We start from the raw sequence: 18,555 nt of genomic DNA on the forward strand, positions 1-18,555 counted from the left end.
TCACACACCGGGGCCTATCATGGGGAGGGGGGAGGGGGGAGGGATTGCACTGGGAGTTATACCTGATGTAAATGACGAGTTGATGGGTGCTGATGAGTTTATGGGTGCAGCACACCAACATGGCACAAGTATACATATGTAACAAACCTGCACGTTATGCACATGTACCCTAGAACTTAAAGTATAATAATAATAATAATAAATAAATAAATAATAAAAAAATTAAAAAAAAATAAAGAAGGGACGGGGCAAATACACAGACCAGTTCATAGGCCCATGAGACAATCCCTCGGCTCACAATTCCACTAACAGCTGAAGTGAACTGCCTTATACAGCATATTCATGAAATTTGTTTTTGAGTCAGACATAAAAATGCTATAAATATTGCCTCAGGTTCATCCAAAAAAATTTGTTTCAGGGGTTAATACGATGCTACTAATATAAGTGAACAAAGAAAATACTGTGGGAGCAATCACAGTGAATAAATTGTGACATGGCTCACTAGCTGTCAGTTCATGATGACTTTCCCCATGTCTAGATATTGATGTTTCTCAATACATAGATAATGCAATTAAGAGGAACTGACTGACACCACAACATTAAAAAATCAATCAGTTACAACTGTCAAAATTCATTCCACTGTATATTTAAGATATCTGCATTTTATTGCATGTAAATTATAGCTTAACAAAAAATTCCAAAACAAAGATCATATACAGAAAATATAGAACTCTGCACTTAAACTTAAAAAATATCTACATGTGTAAAGAAATTATATGTGTATAAATGTTGCTTGGAATCCACTTAGCCCTGTCTGACTCACCACTAACTCACTGCCTGATCTTAGGCAATAAACATCGCCTTCATGGACCTCAGTTCCTACAACTATATAATGGGGTTTGATGGTTTGATTAATGAGTTAACTCAACAAATACTTATCATCATAGTGCCTTCCCATTGGATTTAATGAAAAAAGACATATGAAGCACTTACTGTGGTGTCCAGCTTACACAATAAATATATGAATAAACAGGCTGTGTATCCATGCTTCTCATCAACAGAGAAGAAAAAAGTTCTCTGTAGACGGCTAGGGGCAAGCCAGAATTTGGTGTAGTCTACAATTTTCTTGCTTTAGGAACGTAACCATCAGGGAAGAAAAACTTTTCCTCTACCCTCTTAGTTTTCTCCCTGAGGCCTGCAAATTTAACTGGAAAAAGACAGATCGACAGGAGAAAAGTATGCAAGTTTTATGTTTAATTTTACATGCAGGGAAGTTCCACAGAAAACAAATAAAAATCCAAAAAGGCACTTACACTGGGGGGCTTATATACTATTTTGACAAAGGGTGATAAATTGTGGAGAAGTGACCAGACAAAGGAAAAAGGGTTTGGGGTTTCTAGGGCTGGTAACTTGTTAGAAGGTATATGTGGGGGAAACTAATGGTAGTTAAAGGTTATTTAGTAGCATGTGTCTCATCTCTATCTCCATCTCTGGTGATAAGCGTTGTTCTCCTCCTGGTGCAGGCAAGGGAAGGGGGCATCTTCACAAGGGGAAATTTATGCCCTGCTTTTAGGCAGATAGAAAAAGGGCAGAGAGTTCTTCCTGTGTCTGCTTTTTTTCAACTGCCTTCAGCTCAAAATAATCCTTCTGCCAAAGTGGTGTATTTTGGGGTGGCATATTCTGATCCCTTTCATTGCCAATACCAATATGTGAGAAATTCTTAGTCTCAAACATAAAAATAAATGCTGTGGAACTGACATGAATTTTGCATTAAGGGATTGGGGGGCATGGAGCTACTTTTCAAATGGTCTCCCTATTGTATTCCAAATTTCTGGACCAATTTAGGTCCACTCCATGTTATCTGTGCTCTGTTTTTCTTCAGACACATTCAGACCACGTAGTGGAAGAAAAGCAGCTTACTCTGTGCTTTTAAGGTCAAACTATATTTTTGAAAGATTTTCTAAAATATTTACTTCACTAAGCTGCTCTGATTCTGAGATAGTTTCCTGAAAAAAAAAAAAAAACAACTATGAAATCAATGGTGATTGAGAATGATGAGGGAAGGGGGATGTTCTTCACAGAAAGCAAAATAATAGATAAGCCAAACTTATGGAAACACAGGAAGCAAAAGTATTTGAACTAAGAACATTTAGTACTATAGGAGATGACAAGAAAATAACCAGCCTGTTTCTAAGGGCAAAATTAGATTTATAAAAATGAGTGCTGGCTAAGGTGAATTTAGGGCAGGACAGCCCAAACAATTGCCTTCTGCCTCTTAAAAGCACTGATTAAAAATAGTAATACTATCTAATCCCTATTTATAGTGTGCCCTTATGGTGTGCTGTACTGTACTTTGAGATGAGGTTAGCACCAAAAATGGGTTACTGGTCCTTGAGGAATATGAAAGTTGAAAGAAGCAAAGACTGAAATAGTCAAAGGAATAGAATTCTTAGTAATGGCATAACCTCCTTGAGGAAAAATGATTACTTTTACCAGTTATTACTGCAGGGGATGCTGAGCTCAACAGTGAGCACGGCATCCAGAAAAGGGCCAGGACGTCCTGGCAGGGAGTGAGACCATCCTCCTCCCTGTTCTTAGGGCACAAGGAGCAGCAACAAACGAGTTCTGTTCTGTGCTTGCAGTCTATGAGCAGCATCCTTAACTCTGTGTCACCTTGAACGGTGAAGATCCACATCCCTCTCCCTTCTACTCAATCCACCTCCCTCCCTGAAAATCTCGACTGTGCCTGAGTCTTCACATATTAGCTCTGTTCTAATGACTCTCCAAACCAAATCTCCAACTCGAATCTTTCTCCCCAACTGCAAACTCAGACTTCAAAATACTGGACATGGTTCCATGGATACCCCAGTAGCCCCCAAAATATCATGTGCCCCTAATCAGACTTACTGCCACGCCTGCATTCCTGACTCTGTTAGCAGAAGACTGCCCTCTTGCCAGTCACTCAAGCTGCAAAGTTCAGAGTCATCTCCCATGTCTTCTCTCACATCCCACATCGAATCAGTCACCAGGCCTCCTACTGCTCCCACCACCATGTTGCTTTTGAAACGTGTATGACTTTATCTATGTATTTGTATTTTATTATTTAAAGAGATAACACATTCAGTTGGTTCAAAACTCAGAGTATACAAGACTGTACAGGAAAACGTCTCCCTATCTTCTGCCTCCCAGCCCCCCATTTCCTCTCCCACAGGCAACCTTTATTTTTTCTTGTGTAACTCCCAGAGGTATTGTATGTATTTTTTAAAAACAGAAATACATCTTCCCCTTTCCCCCTTTTTACACAAATGGTAGCACACTATACACAATCCTACTCCTTGTTCTTTTCATTTAATGTATCTCAGCAATCCTTCTAAATCAGTAACAAAGAAGTTCTTGTATTCTTTCTTTTTTTTAGACGGAGTTTCATTCTTGTTGCCCAGGTTGGAGCCCAATAGCGCGATCTCAGCTCCCTACCACCTCTGCCTCCTGGGTTCAAGCGATTCTCCTGCCTCAGCCTCCTGAGTAGCTGGGATTACAGGTGTCCCCCACCACGTCTGGCTAATTTTTTGTATTTTTAGTAGAGACGGGTTTTCTCCATGTTGGCCAGGCTGGTCTCGAACTGCTGACCTCAGGTGACCTACCCACCTCGGCCTCCCAAAGGGCTGGGATTATAGGCGTGAGCCACCACACCTGGCCTCTTGTATTTTTTCTTATATTGAGTAGACATACCATATTTTACTTAACCAAGCCCCTAGTTAAAAGGTTTTCAACCTTTTAACTTTTAAAGGTTAATTAGCATATTACTAATGATGCTGCAATGCATAATCTTTTTTTAAAATTTTTATATGTTTTTTAAGACAAGTTCTCACTCTATCACCCAGGCAGAAGTGCAGTGACACAATCATGGCTCATTGCAGCCTCAACTTCCCAGGCTCAGGTGATCCTGCCACCTCAGCCTCCCAGGTAGCTGAGACCACAGGCACACACCACCATGCCCAGCTAATTTTCCTGCATCTTTGGAAGAGATGGGGTTTCATCATGTTGCCCAGGCTGGTCTTGAACTCCTGGGCTCAAGTGATCCACCCACCTCAGCCTCCCAAAGTGCTGAGATTACAGGTGTGAGCCACTGCACCTGGACCATAATCTTGTAGATGCCATTTTGCACATGAGAATACTTGTAGAATTCCACCCTGTCATAGTTTCTTGTCCCTTCTCCCTTTTCCATTTTTACTTTCTTTAATTTAGCTCAGACCTTCACCACTGCTGAGGTCTTCTAACTGGCATCTCTACTCTAGTACCCTTAACTTACACGCAACAAATAGTAAGCACTTTCTACATGCCAGGTACTCTATTAAGACAGGGAAGAAAAAGGGAATAAAAAAGAAAACCCAGCCCCAGCCCAAAAATCCTCACCTGTCTCGTAGTTGTTGGAGCTTTGGGAACTTATTAATAAACCAACCCTTTCTTGTCTTTTTGAAATTAGTTGGGAATTAGTGACAGGAGTCAGGCAAATGCAAAACAAAATACTGGCCAGGCGCAGTGGCTCATTCCTGTAATCCAAGCACTTTGGGAGGCTGAGGCAGGCAGATCTCTTTGAGTTCAGGAGTTCAAGACCAGCCTGGGCAACATGGCGAAACCGTATCTCTATCAAAAATACAAAAACATTAACTGGGCATCATGGCACGCACCTGTGGTCCTAGCTACTCAGGAGGCTGAGGTGGGAGGATCACTTGAGCCCAGGAAGTGGAGGTTGCAGTGAACTGAGATCACACCACTGCACTCCAGCTTGGACAATGGAGTGAGACCCTGTCTCAAAAAAAGAAAAAAAGGAAGAAAAGAAAAAAGAAAAAGAAAATAAGAAATTTCCTTGCTGTCAGTGGTCAGTGTTTCATTGGCAAACAAAGCTGAGTCCAAAAGCCAAATGAGCTTCCTACTACTTCCCACAAGTTTAGACCCTGGGGCAACCCTCCTGTGGGACAGTCTAATCTGCAGAGAGGCAGACACCTGCCAGGTTGGCTGCAAGGGAAATACTTTCAGGACTGTCAAGCTCCAACAGGGGAATGGAAACAGATGGGCCCCCAGGCCTACCCACATAGAGGCGAGGTAACATACAACCTCTGTGGCAACCAGATCCCAAAAGGGAGAGAGGAAAGGGGGCAGGGGACGAGTCAGCCGCCCTTCCTTCCAACCTCTCTCTTCCATGGGAGTAAAGCAGAAGTTTCTTACGGAAACATAAGGGCAGGGGAACAGAATTCCTCCTAACAGTAAACTAAAAGCTACTTTCTGGCACTTGTTTTAAAACACAGTAGCCCTACACTCAGGAACAAACTAGGTATTTCAAAGCTTTTGAAAGCTATTAAAAAGGGTCTAAATACAAACTTCGCACGTTTTCACTTATTTGTGGAACTAAATATTAAAATAATTGAACTCACGGAGATAGAGAGTAGGAGGAGGGCTACCAGAGATTGGGAAGGGTAGTAGGGGACAGGGGCTAGTGGGAAGCGTTAATTACTGAGTACAAAAAAAATGCAAAGGATGAGTAAGACCTAGTATTTGCTAGCACAACAAGGTGATTGTAGTAAAAAATAATTTAATCATACATTTTTAAATAACTAAAAGAGTATAATTGGGTTATTTGTAACACAAAGAATAAATGCTTAAGGCGAGGGATACCCCAATTACTCTGATGTGATTATAACACGTTGCATAATTGTATCAAAATATCTCATGTATCTCATAAATATATACACCTACTATGTACCCACAAAAACTAAAAATAGTAAAAAATAAAATTAAAAACATATCGAAATAACAAAATTGCCTAATATTTGTATAACGCCTTGGTGCCAAACTCAAACACATGGCAACTTTGCTCAAAAGATCAAAAAGTAAACTATGGACAGTCAGAGACAGGGAGGCTGGCAGGCAGCAAGAAGCATGGGGAAAGAAAGAATAGGAGGTGAAGGAATAGAAGATAACGATCTGACTTGACAGCATTGAGGCCCTGGATCTAATCAGCCCTGAAGCCAGATCTGTCTCTTTTCTTAGTTTGGGTGAAACTAATTTTCTAAAGCAGACATCAAACCACCACTTGCCTGTCTCAAAAGCCATTCAGCACCTCCCAACGACCCCAGGATTCAGTACAACATCTTGCACAATATGTCCCTCAATTTGACTTTCCAGACTTTCACTACTTCACCACACAAGAGGCAAACTAGGACAGCTGTTATTTCTCAAAAGTGTGCTGAAAGAGTGCCCCTGCTTTGTGCCTTTGCCAAGTCAATCTCGCCATCTAGAATCCTCTCCTCCCCAATCCCTGCCTATTAAAATTGATGCAAAAAAAAAAAAAAAGGAAAGAAGAAAGGTCTACTCCTTTCTCAAGGTCCATTTGACCTTCTCTCCAAGAAGACTTTCCTAAGTGCCTCCTGTTCCCAAAGATGTTACTGTGCCCTTCTTCAGCCGTGACTGCAATTTTTTTTTTTTTTTTTGAGACAGAGTCTTACTCTGCTGCCCAGGCTGGAGTGCTGTGACGCAATCTCAGCTCACTGCAACCTCCACCTCCTGGGCTAAAGTGATTCTCCTGCCTCAGCCTCCCAAGCAGCTAGGATTACAGGCACGTGTCACCCCACCTGGCTGATTTTTTGTATTTTTAGTAGAGACGGGGTTTCACCTTATTGGCCAGCCTGGTCTCAGACTCCTGACCTCAGATGATCCACCCACCTTGGCCTCTCAAATTGCTGGGATTAAGGGCATGAGCCACCGTGCCTGGCCCCTGATGTCATTTTCTACATGACCTTTGCTTTATTCTATCTTATATTTTGTGCTTTCTCATCTCAGTGCCCTCTTATTAATGACAACACCAACTACTCAGCCCCCTGAGTTGAAGCTCTGAGCCTCACTTCCTCACCCCACAACCCATACGCTTACCAGATCCATTCTAATCTTTCTCAAAACACTTCCCAAATCAATCCCATCATTCCTGTTGCTCATCAGAACTCTTAACCTTCATATCTTCTGCTCTGATAGGTCTCCCTGCCACCAGCCTCATCCTACTGAAATCCAGTTGCCTACTGACGCCAATTATCTTTCCAACTTTCAAATCTGAACATGCTAAGGCCTCGTCTAGAGAGTCAAGACCAATGGCTCCCACTCCCCAATGGGTTGATTTCTGTCTCCCTTCACAGGTTCATTGCCCACCACTCCCTAAGAAGCACCAACTTCAAAGTACGTCTTTGTGGTACTGTGGTATCTACTGTAAGACCTTACTCGGTGCTTGGTCAACTTCATTGGTGTTCAGCACTGGACTGCTGTTATATACTTCACTGGACAGCACCGAGAAGCCCTGTGGACGCTGCCATCCCATAAATTTTCTCCTGATTGCACGCCTGAGTGCGCTGAGGTTAAGAGATGGGCACTGGACCAGACAGACCGAAGTCCAGTCCTTGTTCTGTCACTTCCAAGCTGTGCGTCCCAGAAAAGGCTGGGCCTCCGCACCCTTACCTGTAAAGTGGAGATAACAGCACCTATCTCATTGGGGTTTTGTGAACAAATGAGAAAATGCATTTAGGATGCTTGGGCAAGGTGCCTGGTACACAGGTGATCGATAAATATTTGTTCAATGAATGAGTTAATGAATAGGCAGCCCACAAAATGGTAGTGGTTCTTAAAGACACATCTTCCCAGGGAACCCAATCTCTGGCTGCTTGGAATTTGGTTTCTAGTCCGGCCCCTAAATCTGGGGTCCAGAGCAAGGCCTGACTCCACCCATTCCTACATGTAGCTGGGTGACATCAGCAGGTGAGGCCACTCAAGTCCAGAATCTGCTGCTGGGCTCCTTCCTAAGGACGGAGGTGTGCACACTACCTGGTCCTACCCGGCAGCAGCCGCAGTCCCGCAGCCCCCACCACCATGCGCGTGGCAGCTTTGCTGTCCCTCCGGCCGCCAATCACCACGGCTCGGTCCCACCCCTAATCGGATTCACCAATAGAGCCGGAAGGCGGCCCCTCGGGATGCTTCCGCTGTGCTCATAGGCTCTCCAGTGGTCCTGCCCGCCCCTGTTGCAAGACATCCGCGCGGTGCACTGTGGCCCTTGCAGTCTGGAAAGGGGGCAGCGCGTGCAAGTTCCACTGCGGGGACAAGCTCCACTGCGGAGACTTTAACCCTTGCCCCGAGCTGCAGCGCTGAGGGTCCTGGGGTTACCTCCAAGCCCCCCAAATTCCTTCTCCTAATTATTGATAAAGAGGGAAGACAGGCTACCCACCCGCCCCACCTTTGGAGCTGATGCCCTGGGTTCCCTCCCTTCCTCTGCAGTGCACTGGGGCCACCGAGGACCCGCGAGACTACCGGGTCCATCTTGCTCAGATAATTCAGTATCGCCTGAAATTTCAAATTACCATTTCAGATCAAGGAGACATTCAATTGTCTTATTCACCTGAGAGGCAGTTTCTGGAAGGTGCGGAAGCTCTGAAAAGCCAACAGTGACTCCTGGCTTCGCTAGTTTTCCTTAAGAATCCACCACAGAACTGACCATCACGATTTTATCTAAACAATGTGACCCGTTTACATTCCAAACTGCATCACTTCTTCAGTGCATGAAAGCTGTCAATGGTGCCCCTGAGTTAGGCATATAAGGTGCTTCATAATTCTTTTGTGTTCACTTATTTGTGGTTACATTTCTTAAAAGCAGCGTTTCTTAACGTCTACTACACGTGAGAATCACCTGGGGGGCTTTGTAAAAATGCGAGTTCTTGTGTCCCACCCTAGACCTCAGAATTTTGGAGGGGCAGGGGGGACTTCTATGTTTTTAAAGCTACCTGGGTAATTTGCACATGCAGCCCGGGTTAAGAACTATTGGTTTACTGTCTATCAACACAGCCTCATGCATGTGAGCCTTTGCTTTGTTGCATCCTCGGTTTAAAGAAGTCTTCTTCCCTCTCTCTTGCCTGATCAGTGCTCATTCTACAAGGCCAAGTTCAACTGTTACCCCTTCTCTTCCCTGTCCTCCAGCAGGTGATGGTTTCCTTTAGTACGTTATTCACACTGCTTCTCCAGCATCACTGTTGTGACCTGGTGACTTGTCTGTCTCCCTGGTTAAGTAGGGAGTTCCTTGAGGGCAGACAATATCTTCCTTCATCCACTTCAGATCCACTGAATCAGAATCTCAAGGGGCAGGTCTCAGGCATAAATGATTTTTAAAGTCCCATTGGTGATCCATGTCCCCATCTAGGAACTCGCTTCACAAAAGCACTAGGTACAGTAAGTAAGCATACAAATATCTGTTGCATTGAACTGATGAAGCATCTCATTTGTTTTGAAGTCAATCATGTTGTTGCATCTGGCTGCCTTTGATACCCCCTGGAAAGCTAAGCACCCCTCTCTTGTAGTTTCATCTTTATTCATTTACTTATTCATTTATCCGAGTATTATCATACACCATAACAAAGGCCTGGGGATTCAGGAGTAAGTATTAAAAAAAAATATATATATATATATATATGTATATATAAACACAGTTACCACCCTATAAGCCTTAGAGTCTACTGATGTATTGTCTATTCTAGGTATTAAAATTTATTTTGTATTACATTGGAATGTTTTTGCTTCCATATACTATTTATATTCAAAGGTAGGTAAAACGTCTTATTCTCTAATATCTCCAATAGGTTACTGATACATAGAAGGCATCCTGTAAATGTTTATCGAATCAAGGCAGCACATTTCATAGAGCTTATTACAATTTGTTAGTGTTTATTTGTGTGATTATTTGACTAATGGCTGTCTGTCCCATATGCTGCAAGCCCACTGATGACAAGAACTGAATCTATTTTGCTCATAATGTCTGACATAGGACCTGGATGGAGTAGGTGCTCAATGAATATTACTAAATACACAAATAAGAACAGAAATGCAGTCTCCCAACCAAACATCCACTCCTCTCTCCCTCCCCACTATCCCCCCAAAAGTACAAAGTCTGTTCTTCCTAAACATTAAGGGATTTCAAGCTATAGTGAACATAAGCCCAAACTGAGATGATGCTTCTTTTACTTACTTACAGGTTGACCCGGGACTCTAGTTCAGGGTCTTTCGTTGGCCACGTCTGAAGGGGCTGGATGCCGAAGGAGAGAGACGACTTTGCTTTCCATAGAATGGTTTGTGCCATCTGACTCCCACAGGGCCCCTTCATTAACGGGTCCATCAGTGGGCCTGGAGGCTGGGCTGCTGTCCTGAACCAGAAGAGTTAGGAAAGGCACTGAGACAGAGAAGAACGGCAGGCCAATCCCTGGCCTGCTCTACCCTCCTCCCGAAGGACCACCCCACTGGTAAGCAAGGAGGAGGGCGACACTGAAGCACCCTCAAGACCCAGGGGCCCCATCAAGACCGCATGTGACTTTACTGCATCAAGGAAGGCATTGGGCCATGGAACCATCCAAGTCCTGTTACATCCCTTAGCAATCAGTTAAGTCAGTGGAGTGTAAAGTAAAAGAAGGCCCAGTGAGCACTTGAATAATCACAAACTGTTTAGAGAAAGGCAGTATGAATTTGGTAAGGGAAGCTATGTCTAGAATGCTTTCGGAGAATCACTGGTGGTAGGACCTCATGGCCATCACTGGGGTAGTCCAGGAGCACTTGGTTTATCTCCTAATTGAAAAATCCAAGAAAAGCCATAAAAAGGGCCTAGACTGGCAAGAACACTGGAGACAAGGACCAAAGCCCACCGTTCAAGAGTAATAGCATATAGTATATATAAGCAGTAAATGCTTGCTGAATTAATAAATGGCTTGTTCATAGGAACAAACTGAGAAATGCATTCCTGAGATGTGTCTGCTCCTTTCTCCGATGATGCATCCAGGAAGGTGGAAAAGGCAGTTGTGGGATGATGGGGCTACTTTGTTAGGAAATTTAGGCATCGTGCTCTTTCTGACTGGAATTATTTTCTGAGCCAATTAGCAGGGCTCTTCACTCATCTATACCTCACCTGACAGACAAGCCAGAAAAATCCAATTACTTGGAAATGGAAAAATAAAAAGCAATCTTATATAATACCTTGGTCAAGGGGACTGTTTGTAATGTCTTTTTAAGAAACATGTGACATCTCTGGATCTCTGGCTGGAGTCACAAGGGAAGGAAGGAGGCAGGGAGGGAGGGAGGGAGGGAAAGGAAGGAAGGAAGGAAGGAAGGAAGGGAGGAAGGGAGGGAGGGAGGGAGGAAAAAAAAAATGGCCTAATGGCTCAGAAAGGTTTTACGCATGAGAAGGGAGTGCTGTGAGGCTGGAGACCAAGAAGAGCGACTCCACACAAGTTGGGGCTTTGGAATCAGACAGGCACTGGCCACTCTGACGGTTCTATAGTGGTGCCAATTAGACCCAAGGCTGCAGGCATACTAAAAACAAACAACAACAAAAAACCAGGCCGGTCATGGTGGCTCACACCTGTAATCCTAGCTATCTGGGAGGCTGAGGCAAAGGAATCACTTGAACCCAGGAGGTAGAGGTTGCAGTGAGCCGAGATCGCGCCCCTGCACTCCAGCCTGGGTGACAGAGTGAGACTGTCTCAAACAAAACGAAACAAAACAAAACAACCTCAAAAAAGTCACTCTAATGACCTGTGCCTAATGCAGGAAGGGCTCAAGACTCACATAACCTCCTACCTATCCCCTTTGTCTTCTCTCTTGCCAGGTCTCTCTGGTATTCCTCTTAAAATGATGACCTGGCTTCCCCGATTGCCTTTCCTGGGCCCAAGAGGCCACATGCTGCATACCTGACCCAGACTTCTAGGTAATCACCGTAGGCTGGCTTCAGGCCACTTATCTTGGCAGCAACTAGACATCAAAGGCTCAAGTCACCCACTTATGACAAAGCACAAGAAACCAGGGTTCTGTTATGTTATCAGTTGTTCTTTACCCAAAGGAACCTCGAGTCTTCTAGAACCCAGTGTCACTAGAGTTTACGGCTACCTTAGTGATACAGCAACAAATAAATAACAAATCAGGGCTTCGGGATGAGAGCCATTTTCTTTTTTCTTTCTTTTGAACCTTCCAGATTTATTTCAGTTACAAAGATAATACTTGTATGCAAAAGATTTATGAAGCAGTGCCCTCAAAAGATACCATTAAGGGAGTGGAGGAAGCAGGACAGGGAACGAGAAGAAACCCAGTGAGACTTCAGTTTCAGGCAGAGCCCTGTGGAGGAACAGCTTCCACGTGACTGATGCTGTGCTGTCCAACTGGGTAGCCACTAGCCACTATGGAGCAACTGAAATGGGGGCATCCCAAGTGAAGTGTGTTACACACTGGGTTTTGAAGACTTAGTACAAATAAAATGAATTTAAAACAGCTCAGTAATTTTCACACTGATTACATGTTGAATGATATAAATACATTGTTAGAATGATTTTTTTTAATTAAAAAAAATTTTTTTTGAGGCAGGGTCTCACTCTGCCACCCAGGGTGGAGTGCAGTGAAATGATCAAAACTCACTATAGCTTTGACTTCCCAGGCTCAGGAGATATTCCTGCCTCAACCTCCCAAGTAGCTGGGACCACAGGTGTGCACCATCACACCTGGCTAATTTTTTAAAACATTATTTGTATAGACATGGGTCTCCCTATGTTGCCCACAGTGGTCTGAAACTCCTCAGCTCAAGTGATCCTCCCACCTCGACTTCCCAAAGTTTTGGGATTACAAGCATGAGTGCCATGCCTAGCCCCTTATTAAAACGAATTTTAATGTGGCTACTAGAAAATGTAAAATCACATATGTAGCTTGCTTTATATTTTGGACACTGATGCTTAAGGTAACTGACATCTCAGAGTTGTCCCCACCTGAGACAAGGGGCAAAGCTTCCATTTCCTGCAGCCTCAGTCACTGGCTGAGGGCCGCAGGGTGGGAGTGAGGATGGGGTGATGTAAAGGCCCAAGTGAATCCTTCAAGCTGTCTACATATGTGGGATGCAGGGGTGCAAAGGCAGTTCACTGCGAGCACCATTGTGAGTGCTGGAGGTGCATGGAACTCAGGACGGGAAAAAGAGCACAGATCTGTGCAGTAAAGGGACCTGAGGGCATCTAAGGGGACTGACTGATGAGGTCCATGACACCTCCCACCCCACTCCCTTTCCTCTTCAGTAGCTCCCTACCACTTCAGTAGTTTGGCTTCCTACCACTCTTTTCTCTATCTGCAAACTTTTATGCAATATATATGCTTGGACTACACAATGTTCCGTGACTTGCTTGTCTTTCTAAACTAGAGGTCTTATACATCTTTCTATATCAGTAAATATACACGCATCCTTAATTTGGAATGTTATAGAATGAGACATCCTTATACATTGTTTACATTCTTTTAGCTTTTTAATCTTTAAATACTAAGATGATTTAATTATCTTACCATGTTCTTTTCTAGCCCTTTAATCTTTAAGATTTTATTAAAATTTAAAAGCCTAGCTCTTTTAAACCTCTTCTCTCATTTAATGTTATGTTTTGCCATACTTTACTCTTAGAGTTCTCTTTTGCACTTTCATCTAATTCTCTGACTTCTGAAACTGTTCAGATTTTGTCTCATCACTGTTAATTTTAATCCATTTACTCATTTCTTTTATCTTTTCTTGTCCTAACTTTCTAATTTTAAAAAATATGTTCCTCTTAACCTTCTGACATATTTTACCTTTATCTTCTCACTATTTAAAATATATAGCAGTTGAAGAACTTCTTGGAAAGAAGTGGAGTACCATTTGCATAATAAGTCCTTGGCACTCTTGGAAAAAAGCAAAAAATAGCTCAATATATAAAGACAACTTATTGAAACAAGAGAGTGGCCAAACTCCATGCTAGAACTCTGAGATCTGCTACATATGATTAAGTGTAGACAAACTGAAAGAGATCACTGAGAGCCTGTACTTCTCCTGTAATGTGAGGGAAATGACTTGGTGTGTCCTGAAGTCCTGGCCAGGCTTGATTTGGAGGGGTGAGGACTGGCAGCAAGGGTGGGATGGGGCAGAGGGTTTCCTCTTCTTTTTGTTTTTTCACTGGCCCAGCTTTCTAATGAGAAAGGGTGACCTTCTGAGGACAGGCTGAAGAAGAGAAGGATAAGTATGTCTTAGGAGCCACTTAGATCTCTTGAAAGATATTAACCAAAAATACACATGAACCTGCCCAAAGAAAGGCCACAAGTCAGAGGAAATCACACTGACCCACCCAGACCCTCTGTAGAGGCAAGACCCTCTTTGGGGTAAAGGCTGGAAATTCAAGGGAAGCCCTGCCAGAGGGGTCAGATACAGCACAGGAACAGGGAATTGGGTGGACTGATGGGAAAATGTGGGACTGGTAAGAAGAGATGGCACATTCCTACTGCCTCTGTACCCTGCCTGCTTCCTGAGGCCAGACCTCAAGCTCAGGTTCTAAAAGAAAAGATCCAACCATTGCTCCGATAGAGTGGGAGGCAGTTGAGATGGTTCCATGCACATTAGTGGGTGCACGACCCAGGAGAGCTGCTTCTAGTCAAAGATGAACATGCAAGACTACCGAGCACAGGACCTGTGAGAAACGGCAGCACTGGGCAGATGCGGAGTACAGATCAGGAGGTTTCCACAGGGAGCAGATGAAAAATAAGACACCAAGAGAACACAGCTTCTCTCAAAACGTCAAATATTGCAATAGGCAGATTTCACAAGGCTCTAGGATAAATATCTCAGAATAAGGTAGGGAAAAGGATGATTCAGTGTGGAGGTGCTTTCTAGGGGCAGTGGACCTGTAGGAGAGGACATGGGGGTATCCCCAAGCAGCTCTCCTGTGGAAAGTGTTTTTGCATGTATGTGGTTTCCTATTTGATAGAGGACAGCTCTGAGAAGCAGACAGTTTACAGTTTTCCCCTCCTATCTTGTGACTCCCAAGCCCTAGGTGTGCCTTGAGTCTTAGTATTGTGAGTCCAAAGGGATGGGGGCAGAGAGAAACACAGCCTATTTCACAGTTAGGCCTCTCCTCAAGACCACAAAGAAGTAACAGCAGTCTAGAGAACTTGTCTGGGAGCTCCAGATTCGGTCCCCCTAGCTGTGGCAGCCACAGCCAAGCCTGATGAGGCCTAATTTATGAAGCCTCAAAGAGACCACACTTTGGGAGGCTAAGGTGGGCGGATCACGAGGTCAGGAGTTCGAGACCAGCCTGGCCAACATGGCGAAACCCCGTCTCTACTAAAGATACAAAAAATTAGCCAGGCATGGTGGCATGAGCCTGTAATCCCAGCTACTTGGGAGGCTGAGGCAGGAGAATCACTTCCTGGGAGGCAGAAGTTGCAGTGAGCTGAGATCACACCATTAAGCAGTCTAGCCTGGGTGACAGGGTGAGACTCCGTCCTCAAAAAAAAAAAAAAAAAAAAAAAAAAAAAAAAAAAAAAAACCATGGAAGAACATAACCATGCCCAAGAGGCATCTCAAATGCTAGTAGAGAGACCCCCTGAATGCAGCACAACAGCAAAAGGACAAGATCTCAGTTTTGGCTCCTTCAACTTGGCAGCCACTTCACCACCCTGATCACTGACCTTCAGCCATATCCCACAGGGAACATGGGAAGCTTCAGGGAGCTACACCCACTCAATTGCACCCTTAGTCTTAAACACGCCTTGTTCTGACTGTTCACTGAAAACTCCCTTGACCCAGGCATAAATCATCATTCTTGCAGGTCTTCAAACCAGTATCAGCTTTTGAGGTTGGAGTGATGCAGCCACCAAGTAAACAGCAACCCCTGCAGAGCTGGTGCAATGGGAGGCTACAGTGAGCAGTTGGCTGTCAGTGGACGAATCAGGAGTGGACACCAGATTCCCTGTCGCCAAATCTAAACTGGCCCCCTCCCACATGCACTCCTTATATGCTATAACCTCCTACTCCATAGCCCTCATCACTGTCGGAAGTCATCCTAGTTATGCATTTGTTTACTGGGACATGGTCTATCTCCCTCCACTAGAATGTCAGCTCCATGAGGGGGCAGGAACCTCATCTGTTTTGTTCACGGTGTATCCCAAGCACTTAGTGCATAGCGGTCTCCACAAATAGCTGCTGAATGAATACATGACTATGTGAATGCCAAAAGCATTAGAAAGATATTCATCTGGTGTAGGGAGAACGTGTCAGGTTGATCTGGCCTTTCTTGAATGAGGTCACTGCTGGCTTCAGTCAGGCGGATAGGAAACCTGCTCCACTGCTTTACCAGTCTCTGATAGGCAGCTGCTTTGCGAGGACTGTGACAAGTGCACAGGAGCAAAGACAATCCATCTGCAAAACATCAACCCAGGCTTGATCTATGGAACTGACACTAGGGAATACTTAGTGGCTGGCAGTGCTTCTAGAAACACTTTTTTCTCTGGTCATAAAATGCAAGACAGATATTTATGTCCTTACTGCTACTTGTGCTGAAACTATGCAATCACTGACACTTATGGTTGGAAAGTCTACCTCAAGCACCCAGCTGATGCTGGATTGCCCATTTTTACCTCTTCACCCAATAAAGTGGTTCCTACATGGGCGTGCCAGCTATGCAACAGCACACCCATGTACAGGGAACTTTTGGCTAGTGTGTGACCAACTTTCCATCAATATGTCTTATTTATTTTTGTTATGATTGGAGAAAAATACTGTCTGTGGCAGATTCTGTGGAATGACTTGCTCAATACCCACTTCAGTCCCCTTCCATTGTGCAAAAGTTGGAAAGCTAAAACTTAAATGTCCTCAACTCCTTTGCAGTTAGAGTTCTGGATGTGATTTAGATTCCACAAGTCAGATGCACTCATGAGAGACTCTGACTTGGAACTGAGTCAGTGGTGCAAAGGAGAGGATAAAAGCATCGTTTTGCAGACAGTGACAGGGTTATCATGGTTCTAGAGTCAGCAGCTTCTTGATTCTCCAGCTTTCTGAAGTAGCAGTGGTGGCTCTGGGGATCCAGGCAGAGTCGGCAGCATGGGTCTGTAGTTAAGTCAAGGTGCCAGGAGCTCCTTGCTTCTTGATTGATCAGCTTCTTGACATGATGTGGCAGCTTCCTTTCCTGAAGACAGCAGAGCAGAGTGGTCCTGGGAGCTCAGACTGCAGTCAGCTCTCCAGCCGTCCCAACAAACTTGTACACTCTTCATTCCCTTGATCAGCAGTACAACAGCCCTTTCCGCTTATATTGGATAGAGTGGATTCTGTTGTCTGCAACAGATTACTGACTGATACGCCTTTTATAGTGTCTGTCAGATTGGATTGTGAGCTTAACAGTTTAAATGACCCTGTGCAGACTGTAAAGTAGGGCACAAATTTCTTCTTCTGGAGGAAGCAATGAATAACTTCCAGTGGGCAACAAAAAGAGACTGCATATTTTTACTGAAATATGTAGGAATGTTGTCTTTAGAACAAGAGAGCCTGCTCAAAGCACTAGGTATTTCTGCTCAAGCAGCAAAGAAGTGTTGAGGAACAACCAAAAGAATAGCACACTAGGGTCGTGTGGAGGCTCACACCTGTAATCCCAGCACTTTGGGAGGCTGAAGCAGGGTGAACTGAGGCCAGGAGTTTGAGACCAGCAAGGGCAACATAGTGAGACCTTGTCTACAAAAAGTTTAGTCCTAGTTACTCAGGAGGCTGAGGTGGGAGGATCAAGTGAGAGTATCACTTGAGCCCAGAAGTTCGAAGTTACAGGAGCTATGATCACGCCACTGTGCTCCAGACTGTCTGGTCTAGAGACAATAGATCTAGACACCCTGTTTCTAACAGCACACTAACTGAGGATACTTCTGAGGCCACTGCTACACTGGAGTGTGATTGTGCTATCACTGTTGCTGACCTGCTTAGCATTGTTTCGAGTCTTTTCAAGTTTGTTACCAAAAATTATATTCGTAAGTGTGCAGAAAACATAAAATAGTTGAGAAATATTTTATGTTGAGAAATATTTTAGTTGAGAAATACTAGTCTAACTTATAGATGCTTTGACATTTCTGACAATAACATTTTTTACTGCGCCTTATAGTAAGCCATCCTAGCTTGGGGCAGAACTAACTGCAGGAATGTACTTTCAGGTACTGAGTCCATCCAGTTTTAATATACCTCATACCCCCTGTGATTTCAGGTCTAGCCAAGGGCCATATGCTGAGTGGGCCTAATGTCTTTGTAAATGAAACCCTGTCAACTGTGGTAAGGCAGCTGTCATATCCTCCATGAATTTCCTTTTTCATGGAAAACACTATTCTCCCATACTGATTTTTTCCCTTTTTGGATCACTTCTATCAGATATAAACATCATTATAAAACAAGAGCTAAAAAACCCAAACAAAAACAAACGTTCAACTCACACTCCCTCCACCTGTGCGAAGAGTTGACTATATGCGTTGTTTCCAATCATCTCCTCTCATTATCTCTTGAAGCCAGTCCAGTGAGATTTTCACCCTCACTGTTCCAAAGAAACAGCTCTGTCAAAGGCCACCAATGGGCCAATGATGCTAAACCCAGTGGTCAACTCTTAGTTCTTCATTTTGTTTGACCAATCGACATATGACACAGAAAATCATTCCCTCTGGTTTTCTTAAAAAACAAAACAAAACAAAACA

The 18,555-nt window shown here is 43.9% G+C and overlaps 1 protein-coding gene across 5 annotated transcripts in view; it reads right to left on the reverse strand.

Annotated features, from left to right (window-relative positions):
- Positions 1–18,555, reverse strand: part of GARNL3 (GTPase activating Rap/RanGAP domain like 3) — a 176,092-nt gene that overhangs the window by 146,635 nt on the left and 10,902 nt on the right. For 3 of the 5 annotated variants that reach the window (XM_017892904.1, XM_017892905.1, XM_017892903.1), the window contains exon 2: positions 10,053–10,223. The exons of 1 other annotated variant lie outside the window; for it this stretch is intronic. In XM_017892904.1, coding sequence (XP_017748393.1) covers positions 10,053–10,223 — 171 coding nt within the window. Of the gene's footprint in view, positions 1–10,052; positions 10,224–18,300; positions 18,320–18,555 lie in introns of those variants that run through there. One more of the 5 variants, XM_017892906.1, reaches the window with a different exon arrangement.

The sequence above is a fragment of the Rhinopithecus bieti genome, unplaced genomic scaffold, assembly GCF_001698545.2.
Source record: "Rhinopithecus bieti isolate Rb0 unplaced genomic scaffold, ASM169854v2 scaffold_22745, whole genome shotgun sequence".
Taxonomy (NCBI): domain Eukaryota; kingdom Metazoa; phylum Chordata; class Mammalia; order Primates; family Cercopithecidae; genus Rhinopithecus; species Rhinopithecus bieti.